The sequence below is a fragment of the Branchiostoma floridae genome, chromosome 15 (assembly GCF_000003815.2).
Source record: "Branchiostoma floridae strain S238N-H82 chromosome 15, Bfl_VNyyK, whole genome shotgun sequence".
Taxonomy (NCBI): Eukaryota; Metazoa; Chordata; class Leptocardii; order Amphioxiformes; family Branchiostomatidae; genus Branchiostoma; species Branchiostoma floridae.
In genome coordinates this window covers 17,125,001-17,149,399 of record NC_049993.1, presented here as the reverse complement: position 1 = coordinate 17,149,399, position 24,399 = coordinate 17,125,001, and the positions used below count along the sequence as shown (strand labels likewise).

General features: G+C 42.2%; 1 protein-coding gene and 1 long non-coding RNA gene across 2 annotated transcripts; both read left to right on the top strand.

Annotated features, from left to right (window-relative positions):
- Window positions 1–279: 279 nt before the first annotated feature.
- Window positions 280–8,176, top strand: LOC118431349. The gene is made up of 3 exons (XR_004832968.1): window positions 280–498; window positions 840–1,017; window positions 8,109–8,176. It is a non-coding gene; the product is annotated as an uncharacterized LOC118431349 (long non-coding RNA).
- Window positions 8,177–8,553: 377 nt separating this feature from the next.
- LOC118431573 lies at window positions 8,554–21,511 on the top strand. Its single transcript, XM_035842815.1, has 26 exons — window positions 8,554–8,559; window positions 8,923–9,120; window positions 9,516–9,648; window positions 9,931–10,114; window positions 10,458–10,863; window positions 11,269–11,471; window positions 11,773–12,004; window positions 12,479–12,685; window positions 13,084–13,192; window positions 13,586–13,702; window positions 14,092–14,259; window positions 14,569–14,720; window positions 15,141–15,257; window positions 15,326–15,403; window positions 15,780–15,918; window positions 16,300–16,486; window positions 16,771–16,982; window positions 17,133–17,245; window positions 17,586–17,834; window positions 18,174–18,395; window positions 18,751–18,888; window positions 19,172–19,349; window positions 19,698–19,848; window positions 20,216–20,349; window positions 20,752–20,882; window positions 21,332–21,511. Exons 1-26 carry the CDS (start codon window positions 8,554–8,556, stop codon window positions 21,509–21,511), a joined length of 4,344 nt encoding a protein of 1,447 aa, XP_035698708.1.
- The last annotated feature ends 2,888 nt before the right edge of the window (window positions 21,512–24,399 follow it).

The following is a 24,399-nucleotide window of genomic DNA, read 5'->3' as shown; positions in this document are numbered from 1 at the left end:
GCACACAGCTTATAGCTCGCACACTAGGTAACCCAAAGGAGTGATAACGGGAAACTGTGAAGAACTTTAAATGTGCTTGTGGCTTATCTCTTCTAACACAAAAAATTTACAACACATAACCATGTGCGTGTTTATGCTTGTTCGTATGTGTATGTGTTCACGCGTGCGCGTGCGCGGGTGTGTATGTGCGTGTTTGTGTGTGTGTGTGTGCGTATGTATGTGTGTTTGCCACCACTCTGTTCTTATTTCTTTCTCTGTGTGTATACATAATCACAGCTACACGTCCAATGGGAAGGTTGGGACGATGAAAGCGGGATAGCTGAGTATGAAGTTGGCCTCAGCAGTACCGAGTTAGGAACAGTTTCTCCGGACATCCACCCTTACACGTCAACAAAGTCCCACCCTGAGCTCACGCTGTACCACCCGAACCTGGCGCAGGGGGCGCTGTTTTACATCGTCATCCGGGCTACGAACAGGGCTCTCCTGTCAACTTCAAAGGTACGGAAACTTTATCATGTAATCTGCAAGTACATGTTTGAAGAAACACTTATATTCTTCATTTTAAAAAGATCGTTGAACCAGTAAATATTTTCCCTCCAAACATCTGCTTGAAGAAACCGAAAGCACGTTTCATCTGAGCAAGGGATCCGGATGTCCCGAGTAAACAGGTGTAATCAGTTGCTTTCATGTAGCTTGAAACGAATGATTTCATGGTTGACAAAATGTGGACAGACATTACACTTCGTCGAACTCCAACCGGGCTGTAACTTCCTTCGTATAACAACAATTCTTGAACAGTACTCTTGACTTTGTAAACATGGGGGACTTCTGCACTGCAGGTGTTTGGTCCTGTAACTGTTGACGTCACTCCGCCAGTCATCGACACACCGATCAACGTGACACACACGACTTTCAACACGACATCCGGCAATGAAGACTTCCTGGTCCCTACGTGGTCGGAGGGCTCAATCTATGACACAGAAGATCTGGCAGATCTGGAACTCGAAGTAGCTGCTGGTGAGTCCAGTCAACTTTGGCCGTTTTTGTTTGTGAATTGGTGAAAATGGTTTGAAAGTTGTGACTACATTACTAATTACTTCTATTGTATTATCAAAGGAAATCTGATTACATTCTGAGGATTTACCTAAACTTACTATTTAGTTCTATAAATGAGTCACTATAACATGATTTATTCGAGTTTGTTCTTACCTATGTAAAAAGGAGGTTTTGTAATTGTCATGACTACCGTTTGTTTGACTTGGCGATGTACGCAAGATAACTAAAGAATGCCTGTACTGTATGGATCGACTTTTTGCTATCTCGTATGTGGGTAGATCTTTATAAGAAAACTGCTTTGGATCATCCACCCCTAGATAACTGCGTTTTTGTTAGGTGGAACTTCAGGTAATGCTTTAGAATCCAGTTGTGCCATTAGTGTGATGAAGGTTGAAGAGGGTGGGAGGTTGAATTGAAGTCTAGGCAATAGCAGTCATTAAACGTTTCAGATGGGGAAGGTTGAATTTTCAAGAAGTTGGGTTGAACTGTTCTGCTCCAATGGTTGTACTTTGGATCTAGGGTGTATTTTCAGGCATGATAGTGTTTTATGTTGGTGGGAGGTAGGTGGTTGCGTCTTGCCGATGCACGTATTAAGCGTGTATACCATGTGATATGGTTTATATCACAAGAAGTTGATATTTGCGGGAAATACGGTGTGTGAAAGGAGCCACGAAGTTGTTGAAGACTAGGAAAGCAAAGGACCGAGAGAGGAAGAGAAAATGCAAAGGAACGGAAAAGAGATCCCCGTGTTTAGGGTAGAGGAATTAACAGGCATCCTAAGGTAAATCATAACTCCCTAGAAGAATGGTGACACCAGATCATCAACGAGAAAACGTGTCGACTAAAATGTACAGACCGTCACAAGTACCAACAACGACGGAAATTTTGTATTCAACCAAGAAGTCGGGCCAAGACTACGGACAAAAACCCCAAGGCAAAAAGATGCATCCAAAGCGACAGCTTTTTTTCTGCATGGACCTTACATTCTGCACGGACCTTACAACGTGAAGGCGATGCGATCGACTGGAACGGCTGTAGCGCCTGTAGCGCGCCCTGCGGAAACGCAGCCACCCAGACCCGCACGGCCTGCGGCTGTGGGGCGCCGGGACCACAGACTCGGGCCTGTAACCTAGCCTGTTCTACCACAGCCGTGGAACTCTCATACAGTACCCGTGTTCCTGCCACACCGGAGTCTGGTACAGTTTTCTTTCTTTCTTTATTCGCACATAACAACATGGCTTAAAAACAAATGTATACAGAAATGAAGTACATGCGGGGGTGGGCAGAAGCCTATGTGGCTTTTCTTGGGCCTCCCCCAGAACTAAGTCGCAGAAATAATAATTATACATAATTAAAGTGAGCGAAAAAATGCACATAACATAAGTTGAAATCATTATATGAAGTATACTAATGGCATAGAAGTTATATTACAAATGATCAAATGAAATAAAAAATACAAAACAAAATTGACAAATCATATACAAGTAAGTCGGAATTTGACAAAAAAGGTAGGATCTCTAAGTCTTTGGAATCATTAGCTATCAACTACCAAAATCGACCAAAAACAAATATGGAAAACAAGGAAACAAGGAAATCAAACAAATAATGAGTTGTGTTGTTTGTTGCAGACTTTATCGCTTTTTATTCTGTATGATGATCACCATTACAAAAATATTGTCTAAAACTAATAGATATGGGCAAGGTTAGAAGTAAAATAGAGACGTTACATAGGGGCTTAGGGAAATCAAAACCACAGACATAAAACATTTAAGAACGGTTTTAAGGACCCCTAGAGAGGAAAATTAAATGAAGTCTAACCTAAATGTTGTTAATATAATTCATTAATCACCGATTACGCATAGCCGGACATGTTCACGCGACATTCCATCAACAATGGTTGGGAGTGGGTTGGGAGCAAGGTCAATGAACAACATTTAATAACAACAAGAGTTTACTAAAAAAGTTCCACTTCCAAATTTCTATTTGAATGGTTTCTGAATGTTACTTTCTTCATATAACACCAACTAATCACTTTCTCCATTAAGGACATCATGGATAGGGACAATTATCTTACTCGATGTCTATTACTTCACACAGAGCCCTGCAGTTTTGCCCGTTGCCCTACAAACCGCATCGAGATAACGTTACCCGAGTATGGAAATTACATAGAAGTTGACTTTAGAGACTACGTCGTGGCTGTTGATGCTGATTTAAATGTAACGAGGCCATTGGTGGACGCAGCATCTAACGTGACGTACCCACTTACAAAGTACCAAGTCAACCCTGTCATGAAGTCATCTTCAGCTGGAGAATACCTGTTCCCCCCAGCAACGTTTACAACTTGTAACGCCACTCGAACCTGTGCTTTCAGTGTTATCGTCAAAGGTACGTTGACTAGGATACCATCATTGGACAACATTTTATACGTATTGTTTTAAACTTTAAACAGGTAAATTGCCACCTTCGGCACATATGCACTACTGATTTGCATAAGTAATTAGTGCGTTTCGTATGTGTTTTTTAAAATTTCCAAATGGAATACAGATCTACCTTAACGTACCAGTTAGTGCAATGGACAATGGACAATGGAATTGAATAAACTGTACGTCGTTGTGATGATTTATATCGTTGACGTCTTTTCTCGGTTGAAACTTATGACGCCATATGCATGTTCTATCCAGACAACACAGCGCCACAGCTGTTGCACTGTCCATCATCATACCACCATCTCCAAGGAGGCAGTTGTCGTGACTTGAACGTCTACGACCACTACAGCAACACGACAATGGCATCGTGGTTTCGGGACAATGTTGGGGTTAACACCGTCCACTGTAAGCAGCCTACAGTCAACACTATCGCGCCTGGTGAAACAGCGTCTGTCACGTGCCAAGCAAAGGACATAGTCGGAAATCCTTCAGCCTTCTGTAACATCACATTCTACTGTAAGAGTCGAGGTAAGTTTTTGTTTCCTAGTTTGCATTTTCCACCAAAGAACCTTGAGATTCACAGTTGGGAAATGTTAAGAAATGAATCAGTAGGAACCCTTTTGTACGAGTGCCGGAGTGGATTATGGCCAACGCCCGTGCCACTGAAATTAGCCTACTGTTGCAGGACTTTCTATGACTTGTTTTCTGCACGTATAAATGCTTCACAGGAAGTGAGGTAAAACGTACACAAGCGTAAGAAAACATTGCTGTAGTTACTGTTTTTTTTTTGCTGTTGAGAAACTCAAACTAAAGTTTTATGTCACCATGCAGTTTGTCCACGACTACGACCACCTGAGTTTGGAGCTTTTGTCTGCAATGAAGACCAGCATGAGAGGAAGTGTGTCCTTTTCTGTACTGAAGGCAAACTTCATACGAGACCAAACGTCTTCAAATGTGATATGAGCAACCCTTCGCCGACCTGGACCGGTGCACACGGTACAACTGTGGACCGTGTCAATTGTAAAGGTGATTATTAATAGGAATCAAAATTGCCAGCACCTTTGACTCACTTTTGTAGTGATCATTAGAGAACAGATTACAAATTATAATGATACATTGTATATTAATATAATTATGTTCATGTAGACAATTCAAGACATGAGCCACAGTTTACCGTCAACATGACCTGCACCTCCGATGACGAGGCGTTCTACACTGAAGTACGGCAAACGTTATCGGAAACAAAGGGCGGGCAAGAGTTGTGCTTCAATGCGTCCGATGTCGACTGTGATATTACAGTGACCTGCGCAAATGACTCCAATCAAGGTAAAAAGAAAATCAATACCTTACATTTTGCAATTTTTTAGAAATTGATTTCTGGGGAATGCATTTCTGTTACATGTTCCTAACTTTTCTTGTGCAAATTGTAAGCGAACAGTTAATCCGCGCTTGTTTATTTGTTTTCGTCGTTTTATGAACACAATGCATTCACTTAGTCGATAGGTGTGAGCTTTAACCCCTGTATTGTTGTACTCCCCAGTGACTACAACCCAAGTGCTAACATCAAAGACCACGAGCACAACTCAGTCTCCAAAAACCGCCAGAAATTCTACTTCCCCACGTTCATCCGCTAATATAACGCAACTAACAACTGCAACTACGAATTTGCTGCCGACAACTGCTATCACTTCTACAGATACTACCACACGCACGAACCCAACTACCAAACATACCCCGTCCCATCCAATAACTGCGTCCACAGGCACCAACGCTAATAAAGAACCCTCCACTGCCTCCACAATCACGACTCCGCCTCCAGCAACCGCTAAAACTTCTACTTTTCCACGTTCGTCCGCTGATATAACCATATATGCCCCTGAAACTATGACTCTGCCACCCACCATTGCTAAGATTTCTACTACTGCACGTCCATCATTTGATACAACCAGAAATACGCCACAAACAACTGCAATCACGACTCTTCTCGAGCCCACTGCTGTCCCTTCCAGAAATACACCCACATGCACTAATCCAACTACCAAACATACTCCATCCCATCCAAAAACTGCAACCACGAGTGCCACAGACATCCCAGGTGATGGGAAACCAGAGATGGAAAAGACAGAGATGAAAAAGTACAAATTCTCCTTGGCCTCCGTCATCGCAGCTGTATCTGTGATCTGTGTGGTCGCCTTTGTCATTGCAGCCATTATATGGTAAGTATAGATCCTAACCTGCGTCCGCTTTTTTTGTCATTTAAGGTCCGCTTTTTTGTCGTTTAAGGTCCGCTTTTTTGTCATTTAATGTCCGTTTTTTTTCGTCATTTAAGGATCTAATCTTTAAGAGGTAACAAAACACAGTTCATAATTAAATCTACAAACTAAATGCATTAATACAAGACATTATATTTGGTTTCGGCAAGAAATAACATTTTGTACATTCTCCTCTTTCATACAGTGTGAAAAAGACGACCAAGGCCCCGATAGCAGATGCTTACCGTGCGCAACAGTTGCCTCCCTACACGTTCCATGCCGACCCGGTCGTGCCTGGTGACGACTCTGTTAAATGCTCAAAATCAAATGAAGGGCACAGGAAAAGCTTTACCTCAAGTGTGGAAGAACGACTTGTGAAGATTGGATGATGATACCTAATTCACAACTTGCCAAAACACGTCATCCACGTTTCCTCGCTATCTGAATGCTTATCATGTGTTTCTATGTATATAAAAGATGAAGCTGCTTAAAAGTAATAACGGGCAATGGAGGAAAAATCTTCGTTCAATCGATCATATTGTATGTTCATGTAAAACTGAAACATTTACTTTCTCATACATTAGCCACTTTATACGTTTAATGTACTTCAATGTCACATTGTACTTATCAGACACCCTTGCAACAATTCGTCTACACGTGTCAGCATTCTACTTATTAAAAGATAATTAGTTATTTATTACGTTTCCATGGTAAGCCACACATTTTTAACCTAGATTGAACCCTAATTCTGTTTGCCGATGCAACTATTGCACAGCAATTAAATTCCTCACCTGTGTTAACGTTAGTATGTATGGATTGAAATATATTGCTTTTTCCGACGCTTTCTTGTTCTTAATCTCTTGTCAAATCTCCGTCATTTTTTTTGCCCAAATGACCTGAAATTTGGCACCATATTATCTTAGAAATTGCTTTTCTAATTTTTGAATTTTTTTTGCTCAAAATGTACATTTTAGACTCCTGTGCCCTGGTTTACGACGAAATGACCTGAAATTTGGTAAGGTGTACATTGTGACCAATGCAAAATTATGTATTTTGGGATGTTTTTTTTAGGGGGGCTTGGTTATTTTTAGCTTCTAGCGGCGCTCAAGCGTGTCGGCATACCGTACAAAGCGTATGGGGAAGCGACAGCCAATAGGCGAGCAAAATTTACCATGAGCGATGGCCTGACTTGTCAACTCGGGTGCAGCCAATGAGGAAGCGGCTTCCAAGTTACGCATGAATTTAAAAAAAAAAACAAAAAAAAAACTCTTGGGCCGGGTTTGAAAATAAACTCCGTCCCTCCGTGCCTCTCCGACCAGCTCGATCGGAATCTCAAAAATCTCGGAAGCAAAAAACAAACAGAATGCTGAGAAATTTACACTACCAGATCGACTTCATCCAAGCACCATGCCGTTTCAAATCAAATATCAACTTGGCAGAAAAAGGACATTTTTAGGGGAGACATCGGTGGCGACCATTCCTTGGTACTACTGAACTTAAATGACAAGTCAGAAGAAGGAAAACCCTCGAATCCGCCATGACCTGGGGAAGATACAAGACCCAGCTATCACAGTGACTGTAGACTTCAAAGCTCAACTCGGCGGCAGGTTTGCAGTACTAACCCTGCTTCATGATGATATCAGGGGAAATAGACGCAAAGTTCACATTAAACTCATTTGTTGTATCCTTTTAGTTTTTGTCAGGATGTTGACAATCTTAAAGTGTCTGGCTTGACTTGGTAGATGCGTCTCTGGCGTCTCCCAGAGACTTCTACTGTTTTTACTTTTGGCTTTGATTTCGTTGTGGTAGTAATGCTTCTTTAGTTTTGGCGCCATGTTATTGTTTTCATTCAGTAGTCTCTTAGCTGTCTCGTATACATTAGGTAGTTTTGATTTCTTAGCCCCGTTGAAGTGGATGTCTCTATTAAGAGCCATAGCTAAGTCTTCTTGGGTCATCCAGTGTGGCTCATGACCCCGATTCGTACAGTTACCCACGGGGCATACTTATCACAGATAGCAGTCGGTATAGTTTGAAAACTGCTCAGTATTTCATAAACGTGGGTACATTTTCTACTTCTCTCATGGAGCATTGTGTAGCTTTTCATGAAAAGCCGCTTTGTTGAACTGCCGATGGGATCTGATTCTTATTGTTTTTAGATTTCCTCCGGGTTTCTTGGCCTTCAGAGCTATATATGTGAATCTGTATCATAGCCGGTTAGAATGCACACCAAATATAGTAAAACTTGTCCATTTTTGAGGTTTGCGAAAGCTTTTCTAGGAATGTGATCGTCATTAACATTCTATTACCGTGCAAACAAATTTTCTTTAAAATATTAATCTTTAACATATTGACTTTGAATCTTTTCTAATTCTAGGTCACTCTCCAGGGGGTACAGAGCTGTTTGCGTTTGCCCCCGTGACGTCAATCCTCGAGTCAAACTCTTTATGCCCCACCGAGTCTTGCGTGGCCATTCCCGTGAGTCAATTCAAATGGCATCTCCATGGCGACCAAGTCTACTACGTCACACTAAGGGTCACGAACTCTGCCGGTCTGACGTCATCTCTGACGTCGACACCTTATCACCACAACGTGGAGCTGCCGTCCGTGGGAGTGGTGTTTGAACTGGCAGAGTCGGCGGCAACTGATACACTACGGGTAAGACTCTGAGCGCCGTCACGCAGGTCGTGCGAACGTCGTACGATTTTTGACGCCATAGGATTTTCGAGCAGGCTATAACAGAACCAACCACCGAGAAGGATCCAAACAGCATGTTGTGTACCAACTACTACCAAGACAGCTGAACTTTGCAGGATAGGTACATGGCTGTCCTCTAGAATACCTAAAGTTAACGATCGCACGACGATCGCACGACCTATGTGACCGCGTCCTAATACCCCCTCACATAAGCCGAAAATCGATCGGAGGACGATCTGCGAGCTCTAAATTACGAGGAGGCATGACCCTGACGGGAAGGGGGGAACTCTGACTTTTCTTCGACGGCAGCAGGGCCATGACTCCTCGCAATTTAGAGCTCGCAGACTCGTCGTCCGATCGATTTTCGCCTAATGTGAGGGGGGGGGAGTATAAGTATTATCAATACTAATGCCGCGTTTCTTTGTCTATGTCCACCTCAAAGCATCAGTTATTTATTGTACATGCTAAATGTTTTCTATGTTTGTGCATTTCAGAATCCTCCTGACATAGACCACCAGACCAGCCAATCAGAGATCAGGTGCCGTTGGTTCGGCTTTGCGCATGCGTACCAGGATATCAGCTACCTAACAGGTGTCGGCAGTGCCCCCGGTTTGGATGACGTAGTGGCCTTGGAGGTCATGGGATCAGCTACGTCACACGTGTTCGCCGGACTTAGTCTTCAACATTTTCAGGTTAGACTGCAAATATCTAACTTTTTGGCGTACAGGCAAACCGCCCTACATTGTCTTTTTAAGGGACGTGGGCATTGCAGACAGGAAGTTTATATCATTAACTGGTTGGATTGAGAAAGTTTAAGTATACTTTATGAAACTACAGAAAAATAAAATGATACGTCGATAATCTAGATATTTGAAGATCTCTGTTCTGGATTTTGTAACCGAAGCATTTTGTAACATTGTAGCTAAAGTTTTAAGTAAATGCGTTACATTTGTTAAAGGTACAGTTACCGATAGGAAAAGACATGATGGTATTTTAAAGCCACATACAATGTTGGGTGCAAAGTTAACTGTCTTTAATGTAGTGAAACTTGTTTTGAATTAACAAAGACTTGTTTCTCTCCACGTAGAGATATTACGTCACCGTGGTGGCGCGAACCGAGGCGGGTGAAGTGAACGCCACGTCCGACGGTGTGGCAGTGTTACCTCAGGATGGGGAGTTAGCTGGAGCCACGGTGTCCGATGGATCCTGTCACTCTCCTAGTAAGTTTGACGCTCTAGATTATCGGTGTAAATTTTCTTCTGCTCGGACTTAGTATATCAACCCTAATCCATCGATTTGTATAGATTAGCCTTCCAGCGTAATGGAACCAGATCCCCATTGAAGACAAGCAGGTTCTATATCCTGCCAAAAAATCTATTAGTAACTTTAAGCCTATTATAAACTATTCAGGGGATGGATTCTCCAGTCATCACAAATACGTCAAAGTTTCTGAACAGCAAATATCCATAATCTATTTTATAAATAATTTTTTTTCTTTCCAGTTTTGTACAACGAGTCCTTATTTACGCACCACTCGTCTGCGGCGTTTCCCGCGTCATGTGCGGACGATATTGACTTCCAGGCGTCCACAACAACCGTGCACAGCTTCTGGAGCGTCCCAGCATCAATGGAAGACTTTGTTTCGTACGTTCGATGGACACTGGAGAGAGAGCAGTCTGTTGGAGGGTAGGCTAAAAACTTCATTTGTCTTGAAACACAAACCTTGTAGACGGAACACACATATTGTGTACTCTAAACTTAAAATTTCGCAATGGTTTTATTCTCGCGGTATACGTGTTGATGGCAGATTCAAGAGACATCACAATACGTTTTTCAATGCGTTAACAACAGTAGCTGTACGACAAAAATGTTTCTGCCTTTTATGAAGCTTTAGTGGCAGTAAGTTTTTATACATTGTGTCTACGGCACGGTATTGTATAGTAGAAGTCGTTGCCCATCCCTTGACGTAGTTGTACCTAAATGTTGTTGCCGACATGTTTATAATGATCATGTGAATTTGTTCTTCCAGCACAACTTGGGAAGCTGTCCGAACGATACAAGATGCTCCAAACACCGGATTCCTCGTGGCAACAGAGCTGCATCTGTCGCCAGGCGGGCTCTACCGCTCCGCGCTGCAGTTCTGCCACCAAGATGGCTGCTTCCGCCCCACGGTGTCCGATGGATTCTGGGTAACAGCAGAACCACCGGTACCGACCGAAATCAACAGTTTAATCTATGATGATGGGAACATGTCACTCACCTTTTCGTGGAACGAGTTTGTCACCACAGAGCTGACTGGGGATGAGGCACTGCAGACGATGGCCATGGGTGGCTATGAGTGGACTCTCTCCGTGACTGGGAAGGAGAGCTCGGCCCTGGGAACGATCTTGTATCCATGGCAACCTGTCGTCGACTTGAGGAGATCAGGACAAAATGTGAGAAAATCTTTTGTGGAACATATTCATGTGACACAGAAATGTTGGTGTCTATTTGCAATTCACCGTGATTCGTGGGATGAAAATTTCCAGACATGAAGATAGAGATCTTCCAACAACCAACTGCATACTTCATTAAGTGTCACTTTCAAGCTTAGATAACTGAAGGGTATCTTAATTTGAGCATGCCAAAGTACTAATATGCCGTGTACACCTGAGCTTCAATGAAGGACACAAATATGAGAATCATTAACAGTTGCTATGATGCCATCTTGCATGACATGAAAATTATATGACCCGAGAGATTGCAAGTTATATCCAATTTCTACGTTCATACTAGGTACAAGAGTGCAGGCCTTTGTCACAACATATGCATAATGGCCCCACATTTCATTTCATTTCCAGATATCAGCTACTGTCGCCCTCCCCAACCCCCTGGAGTTCACCACCTGTATAAAGCTCCTTCTCCGCGGTAAGAACAAGGCGGGGCTTTACTCCGTGACGTCGCGAGAAATTCATGACTGCAACGATCCAGGGTCTGTCAACATCCGGGACCCTGTCGTCTTTGACGCCGTCCCTGATTTTAACGCAACATTGGAAGAAAATAGGTGAGGCCTATAAGTTTGCGATAGAATATGAACAATAACCACGCATCTGTTTTTGGCCTCAAAAGTCTGTCCCTTTCCAGAGATTTTGAACAGGACATTTTTTTTTTCAAATCATGTGTTCACATTCAGCCAGATGTAAGACAACGCCAATTTTGGCCGACTAGCTACTAGTACCTCTTTCGGAGCAGAAAATGCTTTTAAATAATTTTAGCATTTTTGCATGTATCTCGATTGAAACTCATGGGTTGTTTTCACTTCGTAAAATAGAAAGTACGAAATTTCAACCTTCTTTTCCCTACAGTGGCATCTCATTATCCACGAACCACTTCTGGACAGTCCCAGATGAGGACTTCACTCGTTCCCGGGACACCCTGGCGGCGGCCTGGCCCTCCCTCAGACACGGGGACTACTACTGGAAGGTTCTCTCCTCGGATTCCATCGAGCGCTGGTCCTACCACAGACACGAGAACGGGATCAACTATCACTCCTTCCGCTGTGACGAACCAGAGACGCTGAGATGCGGTCAAACAAAGGTAAGGAAACGAAGTGCAAAAGGTAGAAAGACAGAGAGCATGGTTCAAACGTTTATTTAACGTTACATTTCTCAATCAGACAGCATTATACTTGCTGTGACGAACCTGAGACGCTAAGATGCGGTCAAAAAAAGGTAAGTCAAAGGATAGAAAGCCTGAATGCATGGTTGACCGTTTCCAAGATATCTAGTTGGCAAGTTGCTTGAGTAACTGCTTTTTGGCGTATGTTATTACCTGGATGTCTAACCTTTATCGACGACATAGCTTGAATGTTCTATGTATCTTTCTTGGACAGCATTAAATTTGCCAAAGAAGGCACTGTAACCAAAATATGTCTTCACCAACAATACAATTTGATACAGCAAAACTTCAACTCCTTAACGTTGCTATCTATCATAAAATATTAAGGGTTCCAAATCCATTTGCTTAGCAAGGACTAGATTCCTATCCATAACAAAAATGTTTTTCTTCCAGCTCAATTTTGTGAACGTGCGAGGACTGGACCTACAGAATGGCCAGCGGTACTTCGTCTGCGTGTTTGCCGAGGAAACGACGCTGGAGTTCGAGAAGTTCGAGCAGGTCGCGCCGGAAGTTTCCGTGTGTTCCAACGGAGTGGTGGTGGACACGGAGCCGCCTGTGCCTGGAGAAGTGCACGCTGGGTGGGGAAACCAGAACTACCAGGTCTGTAGTTCAATTGCTCTTTCATTCTTTGCTCCTTCATTTCTTTTTTGAAGAAAAAATCATTTGCATTTTGAGTAATTTATTCATTAATTATCTAATTCATCTATGAATCAATTCATATCAGCATATTTGCATTTTGAGTAATTTATTCATTAATTATCTAATTCATCTAGTTTCTCATTAGAGCATAGTCCATCCAGCTTTTTATTTGTTTAACCATCATTACTCACTAATGCATCTTTCTTCCTTGTTACATGACACAGACGATCTTTGGTGGGGAATTTAAATGTAAATGACTGTTAAGCACTAAGGACTGGTATTCCAAATGTATGTAGACCATAGTGTTTATAATGTAAGGTAGATGCTGCAAGATTCGTTTTACATTTTTTTTTCTCCAGACATCCACCACGGTGTTGCCGATCGTGTGGGAGTCGTTCAGAGATGTGGAAGTTCACGGAAACACCGGACACCAGCACTCTGGGGTCGTCAAGTACGAGTATGCTATAGGTATGTCTCATGAGCTACGTTCTGTATTCCTATTTCTTTTAGTGATGTTACGTACCTTAATGATCTCTATTTGTACTTGCGTATGAGCAATAAGCATGTGGGCATAACCACATAGCTTATGTCAAAGCTCCTTGGAGTAGTACACAGGATATGTGGTTAGAGTAAGCACATGTTTTGGAGAAACAGGTTAGCTTGAACCACAACAGACCTCAGCATACCCCTATCTTGTCAATAGGTGGTTGGTTTATTTATCTGCTAGAAGGGTGGGACTTTTCAAATAACTAACAATACGTTAAGGGTAGCTATCATCAGTATAAATGTCAGGCAACATTTACAGTCATAGAAGTCTGACTTCTGAAACTGATAGGCTTACTGTCACAACTGTTTTTGCAGGAACGTCACCGGGAGTGATGGATGTCCGTCAGTCTGTGGATGTTGGTCTGACCAATCACGTTGTCGCTCGTGATTTGCTGCTTCAGAGTGGACACACGTACTACGTCACTGTGAGAGGTAGGTAATGCCATCTTGGATTCCCAGCCATCTAACATGCTTGCCCATTTATAGCTTAATTATAGCCTGTAAATTTTATGTAGACAACCTATTGCACACTATTCGTTTGTTTTATATAGCTTATAAGTCACTGACAAGTTCGTCAAGTGCAACACAGCAGTTTTGCAGTTTTGTATATAAAATAATAGATGGAAAATGTACACTTGGACTGATAGTCTGACTTCAAGGTTTGATCTACTCACGTAGGATGGACCCATACTCTCATTGATAAGTGTGGCGTGTGCCCCTCCTCAAAGAATCTTCAGCACGATGACCTACAATGAAAATACAACATTTCCGTCAGTATTTTCAGGAGTTAAATTATCGTTTACTTCTAAACATTTTCCCAGCGACTGATCATGTTGGGCTTCAAGCAACGGCGACGTCTCCAGGGTTAACCATCGACACAACACCTCCGTCTGTCACGAACACCCGCATAGACGTGGGAGGGCGGTACCTCATGTCTACTGACGTGGTGTCAGTCAACTGGGACGGGCTGTTCTTCGATCTAGAGAGTGGTAAGTTTGAAAAAGTCTATATTGGATTGAATGGAGCTGTCTTTGCTATCTCCTACAATTTTGATTCGTCTAGAATACGATTGTAAAAACCACACAGGGTAGATTTTCCTTTTCTGTGTTCACAACAGTGGACGAAAATGATAGCTTTTTTTCTCAAATCAAAATTCATTTAGATTATACTAGTTCCTCCACTAGAATTAATTCATTGATTTATCTGTCACGTATCTTATCTAAATTTCAGTCATAGAGAGAATGATGTACTTTATTCTGTGTAAAACAAATATTTTTCTTAAATTTCTCTGTCTCAAGGAGTGAGAGATTATGCCTGGTGCATTGGGTCACAGCCTGGCCATGATGACGTCATGTCGTACGATGACGTTGGTCCAGAGGAACAGGCGTCATCCGACCCCAGCACCAGCCTGGGACTTCTGGAGGGACACACCTACTTTGTTACAGTCAAGGTGCGCCTCCCGTTGTTTTGGAACCATAGTGGGTTTACACAGTCGAGTCGACACAACTAGTTGTACATTCATAACAATGGCATATGGCATGCGTTAACTCTGTTAAGCAGCTTAAGTTTTCAGGAAGCTTTTTTGAACTTGTATTTGTTTGTTTGTAAACATCATGACCCATGTTTAGATCTCATTATTTTTAGTAATGTTCGTCATTTGCTTAAGTATTCGACTTGATGAAAAAATGTTTAGATTTTCTAAACCCATAACAACGTCCATTAGACCAGCAGTTGCTTAATAAGCCTTTGTGAATGAATGAGTTAAAGTCTGTGTAGACTGACTGACAGTAGTAGTAGATTACATATAGCATCAGAGAAAGAAATGACATTTGGGCCCTCCAGGTACAATTGCCACATTTTCCTTCCCCAGGCCACGAACCGGGCGGGTCTGGCCGCCACAGCCTCGTCCTGGGGGTTTGTAGTGGAGGCGTCCCCACCTCTGACTGGGTTCGTAAATGATGGCGGACAGCAGGACATCGACTATCAGGTAAAGGTCATTGTAGTCGTCCACGTTTTAAATACGTCTGTAATAGAATATGAGGATTATGTTTTTAGTGTGGGTTTGTAGTGGAGGCGTCCCCTCCCCTGCCTGGGTTCGTGCGTGATGGAAGGCAGCAGGACATCGACTATCAGGTAAACGTCTTTACAGCTTTCTACATGTTAGGTAGATTCATAGATGGTCGATGTTCGCTTTTAGTGACATTAAAGGTTATAATCATTTGAACAGCAAGGTTAGTAAAGTAAAGTTAGTAAAGCATTCGACTCAAAGTGCATCTTTTAGGCTCTTGTCATCATGTAACTGATGATCTTTCCTCAGTTTTGTCTTGACTTTCTTCATTTCCTCCTTCTTCTTTCTTTTTCCTTCCGTCCCCGTTCCTTTCTTCCCTCTCTCATTTCTTTCTTCCCAGTAGTTTTCCTTCCTTCCATTCCTCAACTTTGCATTTCTTTTCAATGCTTAATGAGAGGTCTAGACAATAAATAAACAACATCATACATTAATATTGTATAGCACAACCTGTCCACCATCAGCGCCACGTGGGGCGGTTTCCGCGAGCCGCACACCGACATCGCCGAGTACTCGTGGATGGTCGGCACGTGCTCGGGGTGTGATGACGTCATGGAGGAACAACATGTCGGACTCATTACCGGTAAACATGCAAATGAACCGTATTTAGAATTTGTTAAGATAAGCCTTGATCGCACTGTGCCCTGCTTGCAATGGGCTCCTCAGCTTGGTCTTTAAGCTCAATAAATGTTCCTTGCAAGGAGACATGCGCCAGTGGTTAGCGCCTTTACTTGAAACTAAATCAGAAGGTCAGCCAACATACAAGGAAGGGTTTGAAGCCTTAGGACGGGACGGCAACTTGTAGTTCATTGTCTATGTCCAAAAGTACTGACATTGAACCGTATAGTATACATATACATAGCATCTGTAAATTTCCCCCTTACCATGACTATCGGAAAACTAGCTATTCAATAAACCATCATGCTGGATCAACGTGATTTTCCATCTTTTGAAAAAAATGCAGACGTCAGCGCAACTGACCTGAACCTCCAGCCAGGAGTTAAGTACATTGTGACAGTGACGGCCTGTAACACCGCGGACCTCTGCACCACCGTGAGTTCTGATGGAGTCGTCCCGGACACCTCCCCTCCTCTGGCCGGGCTCGTACTGGACGGGAACAGCGATGGAGATATTCAGTACCAGGCGTCCAGGTAGAACGGGACTTGACATTCATTGTTTTCTTATCCTGGTCACCAAGTAATGGTAGAGAATGCGTGGGCCTATAATGCCCATGAATGGGCCACATAGTGTTGCCATGCACAGGACCAAAGGCAGACTTTTCTCTTTGAAAGAAGAAGAATGATTGCTTTACAAACATTTTTTATGTGTTGAAAATGATGAATAATAGGGCAGTTTTCTCCCATACAGCTACCATGGTAAAAACTGGTACATTTTTTATTATGAAATATGAAATGCTTTTTGATATCTTCGACAGAACGACAATACGGGCCCATTGTTTCAACTTCCACGACCCCCACACCGGACTGTCCCATTACGAGTGGAGGGTGGGCACCAGTGCCGGTGCTGAGGACATCCTGCCGTCTACCGGGCTGCACCTGTCTGAGCAAGCCTTCGCCTCGGGCTTAGACCCGCCACTGCCGCTGGGGGTTCCGCTGTTCGTGACCATTAGGGCGTACAATAAAGCAGGTGAGTATGCAGGCTATGCTTTCAGCATCTTTGATAGATATTTCTAGCATTTCGTGAAGTTATTAAACCTATATTTTGTAATGAATGTATAGGTGCATGTTTCATGTATCTTGACTAAAAGATATCACACAAATATTAATCCATACTCAGGTCTTTGGGTTGAGAGATCGTCTAACGGCTTTACTGTAGACAACACCGCGCCGTCATCGGTAACCAACCCTATTGTTGACTCTACACTCGGGTCATTGGTACCAAATACCCAGGTATGTTATAGATATCCACCGTGGTAGTTGGAAAGTTTTTGCCAGGCCCTTTTCTATGTTTTGGAAACTCAATACTGTTGCCAGTATATAAACCATGAGGCAAAAAAAAAAACGAAACATTCAAACGATTGCAAACTCTAATTCGTTGTATTGCTAATTGCATAGACCAACAAAGTTTTGTTTTATAGATGAATGCACATTTGAATTTTTATTGTACATTTCAAGCTGAAAAACGTAACTTTACGAAGGGTAGATTAATAACTGTCGTGTATTACGCTTTTTGCTGTTGCAAAATTCAATGTGACATTTGTCTTAAGTTTAAACATACCGTGTCTTTCAGGTTTGGAGAGATACCTTACAGGCCACGTGGGACTTTGCTGATCAGGAGAGCCCGCTGCTGTACCACGTGATCAGCCTGTACACCCATCATCAGTCTGACCTGGTCACGGAACCGGTCCGGTTGCCAGGCGACGCCGACGGCCACGCCTTCTCCAACCTGACGCTGCACGACGGAGACACATACTACGTCAAAGTGACGGCATGTAACGCCGCAATGTTGTGCACAACGAGGGAGTCACTAGGACACATGGTATGTTAAGAAGCATCTGGAGGGACTAAAGTGATGAAAAATAGCAAGCAATTGCCTGGAAGAAAGTCCCTCAATATCTATCATTAGCTGGCTAATAATCAATATAGATTTGGCATCAAGAGGAAGTAACAGCATTATGCTAGCCCTTGATACTTTATTGTTTATCTTTCAAATTCATTGTTTTAGGGGTAAAGAAAACGTTTAGAGTCTGTACTGTAAGTTTTTCAACTTTTGGAAACCAGACGTTCAACTTCTTTTGAACAGTTAGGTAGCGCTCTCTACATATTTTATTCCAAAGAAAGTGAATGAAGAACCAAACTTACAAATTCCTCCTCCCAGGTTGACTCCTCGCCTCCAACAGTCGGCACCTTTGCCGTCGCCACTGATCACGTGACAGCACTGGGACGTGACGTAGACGGTCACATGACGTACTGGCAGACCATTGGCTCAACCGGGCCACACCTTCGGCTGGCCTGGCTGGGGTTCGCTGATCCTCACAGCGGCATAGACCACTACCTGGTCACTGTGGGGACGTTCTATAGTGGCACTGATCTGACACAGGTAGGATACTGATTGGCTACATGCATGGACCTTACAAAGTTTAAAGTGGTTTCAGCTATGAGATCAACATGAAGTTTGCTGCCCACCATGTTTGTATGTTAAGAGAGCATGCATGTCTATTAGAAAAGTTCTAAACTTTCCTTCCCTGCGTGTAATTCAAAATATACATGTACAAAATACGACATCACCTGCCATCTACAGTGCTGGTATATACAAAAAAGAACTGTCCGTGGTACTGAAAATATTACAAAACAATAGCGTTTCTATTTGCATTCTTGTGTGTATTGTTTAAAATGCTAACAAGGCATGCACAAACCTTTTTGATAGAAAATACGTTATCTCATTCTATTCCCAGGATGGCACTGTAAGAGTGAACCATACTGGCAGTTTCGAGTCGTCAGGAGAAGGCCGGGTGCAGCTGGGGACTGTGCCAGTTAGCAGGGACTTGGTGCCTGGAGAAAGGGTCTATATCTCACTATGGGCAGTCAATACGGTGAGTAGTAATGTATATTGTCATATGGTATTCAATAGATGTTCTGAACTATAGTTAGATTTCAAGAATTGCAAAGAATGCAAAGGATAAGTATGTGACATATAGATTCTTATTACAAAAGAAAGTTGAATCGGGGATTTGGTGGAAACATTTATAAAGCAACGTTTTTGCACATAATGCAACGTGTTGATCGCTTCTTCTTTTGGTGATTTTCATAGGAAATGACTGAAAATGCTTATCTACAGATTTTTGAAAATGTTTTATTCTTGGTTGTTCCCCCCAGGTTGGACTAAACGGAGATGTAGCACACGCAACTTTTGAAACCGTCCCCTCTAACCCAACGAGTGGAGTTTTGGATCTAGTGCGCAGGTGCGAGGCGCAGTCCTGCCAGGGGCACTGCACATGCGCACCGAGTAACCAGAAATGTCAACCTCTCAGTGCTGCCTGCAATGAAGTCACTGGTATGACATCATTGATGTCTTTTGCATAAAAAAAATCTTCTCGCATTGATGAGTTCATGATCTGAAGTCAACAGCCGCATGGTCGTGTGAAAGATATACATATGTGCAAAATCATCACATGAGAAATGTGTTGAATCGTTCTTCTTAGTTTCTGCTTCTCCGTATCAATTCAGAAAATAACTCAAATGAAATAGATAAAATTGTTTATGACTATAAGTTAAGAGCAGTTTTGTTGGAGAGCTCAGTCTATAATCTAAAATAATTATTTCTAATGCAAAAATACACTGTTATGTACCATTCTTTTACCTTAATTAGACAAAATACGTACAACTTCAAATCATTTTACAGGAAACTCTCAGTACACATCAGTTGAAGTTCTTGACACCTTGGATCTCCGTACCAGCGCTCCACCTGGCCAGGACGTCAACTTCACCCGATCTTCAACTTCTCTCGCTGCAATGTGGAGTGCAGAGCAGGACAGCAGGATTCCAGTGCAAAGGTTTGATTGTGTTGTAGAATTTTCTAGTCTTATAATTCAGACTAAACAAAACACAACGTAATTACTTATTATTGCAACAGTTCTCTGTTCTGTACATGTAATGTTTTCTATACCATTTGCTTTTTAAATGTAGTCCCTAGCAAGGCTTAGTTTGAAGTTACTTTTGACACCTCAACATAATCTTGGTATAAATCCAATGCAGATGTAAGCCTATGGACTGAGGCAATATGATGGCTACATAGCATTTTTATTCCTGCTTTTCCGGTTTGAATAAAACAGAAGTTGCATCATTCTATTTCATGAAGTGCCACATGTTTGGTTATTTCTATACTGGAATCAATGAACCCTATTTTATAATCAATGACAGATATGAGTGGAGTGCAGGCCTGGCTGGGGAGGTTGCCGGAAGTCACGTGTTTGACACCAGTACAGACCGGATATGGCATGACGTCGGCAGTCGGACGTCAGCAGTTCTGACCCTAAGAAGAGAAGGGACCTACGGTAGGTGTAACATTTTATTGCTAAATGATTTTGGTGTGTTTGTGATTGAAAGACTGTACAATGAGGAGCTAAGAAGTCTAATCCCCCTTATCATGAGAAAATATATAACTGTTGGACTACCAGGAGAGTTGTACCGCTTCCATGGACCATTAGCTTTCCTACAGTTTTTAAACAGCGAGAACTGATAGATTTTGGTGCCTTAGTTTGCAGTTCCTAACCTTTAAGTTAACCAAAAGAGTTCATCAGTTGCAACAATTTCAACCATGTCAGTTTTCACCTTAAATGTGATTTCAGTTATCTGCTTGGTTCAGCTCGTTTTGTTCTACTTCTAAATGTCTTTTACATGCATTGCTTATGTAAAGGTCATGACAAATGATATTGTGTACCTTTATTTCACCACAGCATCCCTTGAGCCACGTGTAACGTACGTCTGGTACGTGCGAGCCTGGTACAGTCAGAACGACTTCGCCATTTTCACCTCGGACGGTGTGAAGAGCCTTCCACTGCCGCCACAGGTGTCTGGCTCCAGAAAGGTAAAAAGAAGAAAGAAACAAGTTGTTAAATGAAAGAACACTTTATAGTGTTATGACTCATGATGATAAATATTACAAGACGTTACACGTGTAATTCAGTTAGGCATTTTGCCTTTGTTTTATACTTATACAGCATAGACACTGTCCAGGATCATATTCTTTCAGCTTAACACTTAAATACAGAGGAATGTACCATTCACAAAGATCATGTGTGTGTGTGTGTGTGTGTGTGTGTGTGTGTGTGTGTGTGTGTGTGTGTGTGTGTATGTGTGCGTGCCTGTGTAGATGGCGTTCAGAACCAAGGACAGATATGCTAGCTTGTACATTTGGTCTCTCTCTCTCTTTGTCTCAAACAAAAAGCAAGTCCATTCACTTGAGAGGGGCTAAAAGTGATGCCAAGTGTGGTAGGTATCCAATATTATGTATGACTCTGTAATGTATTTCCTCAGGTAAAAGATCTGGAGAACATTTCCACCAACAAGGACAAAGACTTCACCACCAGTCAGACCATGATTGCCGTTTCCTGGAACAGCGTCTTCCCTGATCCATTCGAGGAGATAAGCAACTACCAGGTGGCTTTGGGGACATCGCCTGGAGGTATGAGTTTCATTGGCTACGTTACTGCCTGAACACCCCACATGGTTTAATCAAGACCCGCCAGTGAATGCCTGTATTGTCAATGAGAAATCCAGTCCCATTTTCAAGAGTTTAGATAGCCTGAGTGTTTTAAAACATTTCATAAATCACTTTTGATGAAGTAAATTTTACATATAGTGGATGTAGCTGTTTGATTAATTTCTGACAATTCAGATCCTGATGTCTCTTATCCTATTCCATTCAGCCATGTTATGCTTTTGTCATCTCCATTTCGTACAGAAGTTACAATTGCCTAGTCCAGGCCTTGAACATAATTATATCAGATGGCTATCACTTGTACGATGTTTCATATCTACTTACAAACCTTTGACCCTTTCCATCTGCAGCTAGTGACGTCATCGCATGGGGAATCGTGACTACAACCCCTGACGTCACCAGGACGTCACTGGACAACCTGTCCCTCCAGACGGGTGTGACGTACTACAGCAGCGTCAGGGCAACCAACCACGCAGGGCTGCACACCACTGTAACATCGGATGGCATCAAGGTAAATGTTTTTGTCTGATAAAATACCGAGCAATTTAGTGATAGATGAAACAAGAAAGCTTTTAAAAAAAGCTGGCCGGGGCGCATTTGGAAGGACTACCTCAAAATTTCATGTTGTGTTCCAGTAAAATGTGCATCATTATTAAACTAGAAGTTTATATCTAAAATCTATGGGAAGTTGGCTGGAAACCTTTGTTCACTGGTATAATTGGATTTTCCGGCGTACTTTTGTGGGCGGAATTGTATCCCTTGTGTGCGCTGTGTGCCGGATATAAAAATCGTAAAAGAAACTCCGGTGCGAGACCACAGCCAAAGGCGGGAAGAGGTCCCGGATGTGCATTGTCGTTCTTTCTTCGTGACAGAAATTTCACTGTGGAGAACCTCTTAATTGGAATTCCACACGAATCCAGTGATCTTTGATTCTACCAATGGGATGTTGTGGACTCTTCAGTATGAAGCGTAGAAGTGCATCAGTGCGTCTATTAAAGTGTATCGCACACATGACAGGGTCTGATCTCATTAGGTTCCATTTGTCTTGTTGTGGTAATGCTTTAGCTTCTTCATAGGTCAGGTCAGGATTCAGGGTCATGAACAATTCTGGCCAGTTTAAATCATTAGCAGACACAGTGACAAACCATGTTGGTGGTCCAATAGTGTTTATTTTTGCTAGCAAGTTTAGCAGTTGGTCCTTGAAGTAAGCTGCTGTTCCACGTATATTCTTCATAAAAGTGTATGATGTGCTTTCAACATGTTGATCAATTTCATGATGCAGATCGCCTGCTGTTAGTGGCTGTGCTATGGATTGTGATCTAACATTACTCTGCTTTTGCATTCTACATACAATGGATATCTGACTGTACAATTTCTTGATTTCATACGAGTTCAAGGCAAAGAAGAGCCATGGGATGTTTTTTCTCCAGCAATCATTGATATTGAGCAAACGTGATTGGAAGTACTGTAAGTCTGTTAGTTGTACATCACGCGTCTGTTTGAAGCCATTTTTACCATATGGGTATAACTGTGGAAAACAGTGTTCCTCAAGATCAGTCTCTTTAAATATGCTTTGTGGTGGTGATGTTTCACGTGGTAGTGATATCACTGGGACATTGTCTGTTACATTCTGCAACAGAGATTGTAACTGGACATTTGGATTAATGTAGTTACAGGGAAAAGCTGAGAGTTCTTGGACAGTAGAAGGTGCACTTGAGAAGTCTGGTTCATTGGCGTCTGTGATCATTGGATTGAATTCACTTGACTTTTTTACCCAGTTTTCAAAGGTAGCTATGTTCACATGTGAATATAGATGATTATGCGTTACCAGCCATGTAAGAGCTTCATGCATTTTGGAAAATCGTACAATGTGTTGTGGGTCTGTTCTTTGTGTTTTACTTTCATTTGTCTGACAAGGGTGTACTATTACTAGCCCAGCTGTATCTTGGCTATGTGGTAACAGTTGGCAAGTAGTTTCAATGTTGGTAGGGAAACTTATGGCTTGACCTTGTTCACCAAATTGTCCACCTGGTAATACAATTAACTTGATGAAGGTGTATTTCAAACTGACAAGTCTTGTTTCCATTCTACTGAGTTGTTTCAGGCATGATGGAATGTCACCTGGATCCATATTGTTAGTCCAAGCATTGGGTATGGGTTTGTCTTTTTCAAGACAAATCAAACACTTTGAACAGAGATGATGTTGACCAGAAATATCATTGACTATTTTGTCTATGACAGCATTGTTGCAGTTTCGCACTTGGTCATGAAATAACAATTGTCTACATATGCTACAGTAGTACTTTGGCTGCTGTTTTATATAGCAATGAAATGCAGGAAAGTCTGATTTGTATTGTTCACTGGTATAGTCTATGCTATGTTCTCTAACATATTTTGTAGCCAATGTTTTTCTCACTCTATCACAGTTTTTCCTCTGTCGTTGCGTTTTTTCTTGTGAAGATTCTTGTTCAGCTCTTTTTGCTTTGCTAGCTTTGCGTGATGTCCTTTGTTTTGCAAGTCTTTCGGCTTTTTGCTCAGGGGTCTCATTTGCTTGTTTTGCTTTGTATGATGCTCTTCGTTTTGCAAGTCTATCGTCTTTTTGCTCAGGGGTCTCATTTGCTCGTTTTGCTCTTTCCTGTGCAAGTCTATCTGCTTTTTGCTCAGTTGTCTCATCTGCCTGTTTTGCTTTGTATGAAGCTCTTCGTTTTGCAAGTCTTTCATCTTTTTGCTCACGGGTCTCATTTGCTTGTTTTGCTTTGTATGATGTTCTTCGTTTTGCAAGTCTTTCATCTTTTTCCTCAGGGTCTCATTTGCTCGTTTTGCTTTATATGATGCTCTTTGCTGTACTGCTTTTTGCTCACAGGTCTCATTTGCTTTCTTTGCT

Excerpts from the sequence above, each read along its gene's own strand:
- LOC118431573 (XM_035842815.1), top strand. Across the intron at positions 13,703-14,091 it reads GTACTACGTCACTGTGAGAG|CGACTGATCATGTTGGGCTT; the intron begins GTAGGTAATGCC and ends ACATTTTCCCAG. Across the intron at positions 16,487-16,770 it reads ATTCAGTACCAGGCGTCCAG|AACGACAATACGGGCCCATT; the intron begins GTAGAACGGGAC and ends TATCTTCGACAG.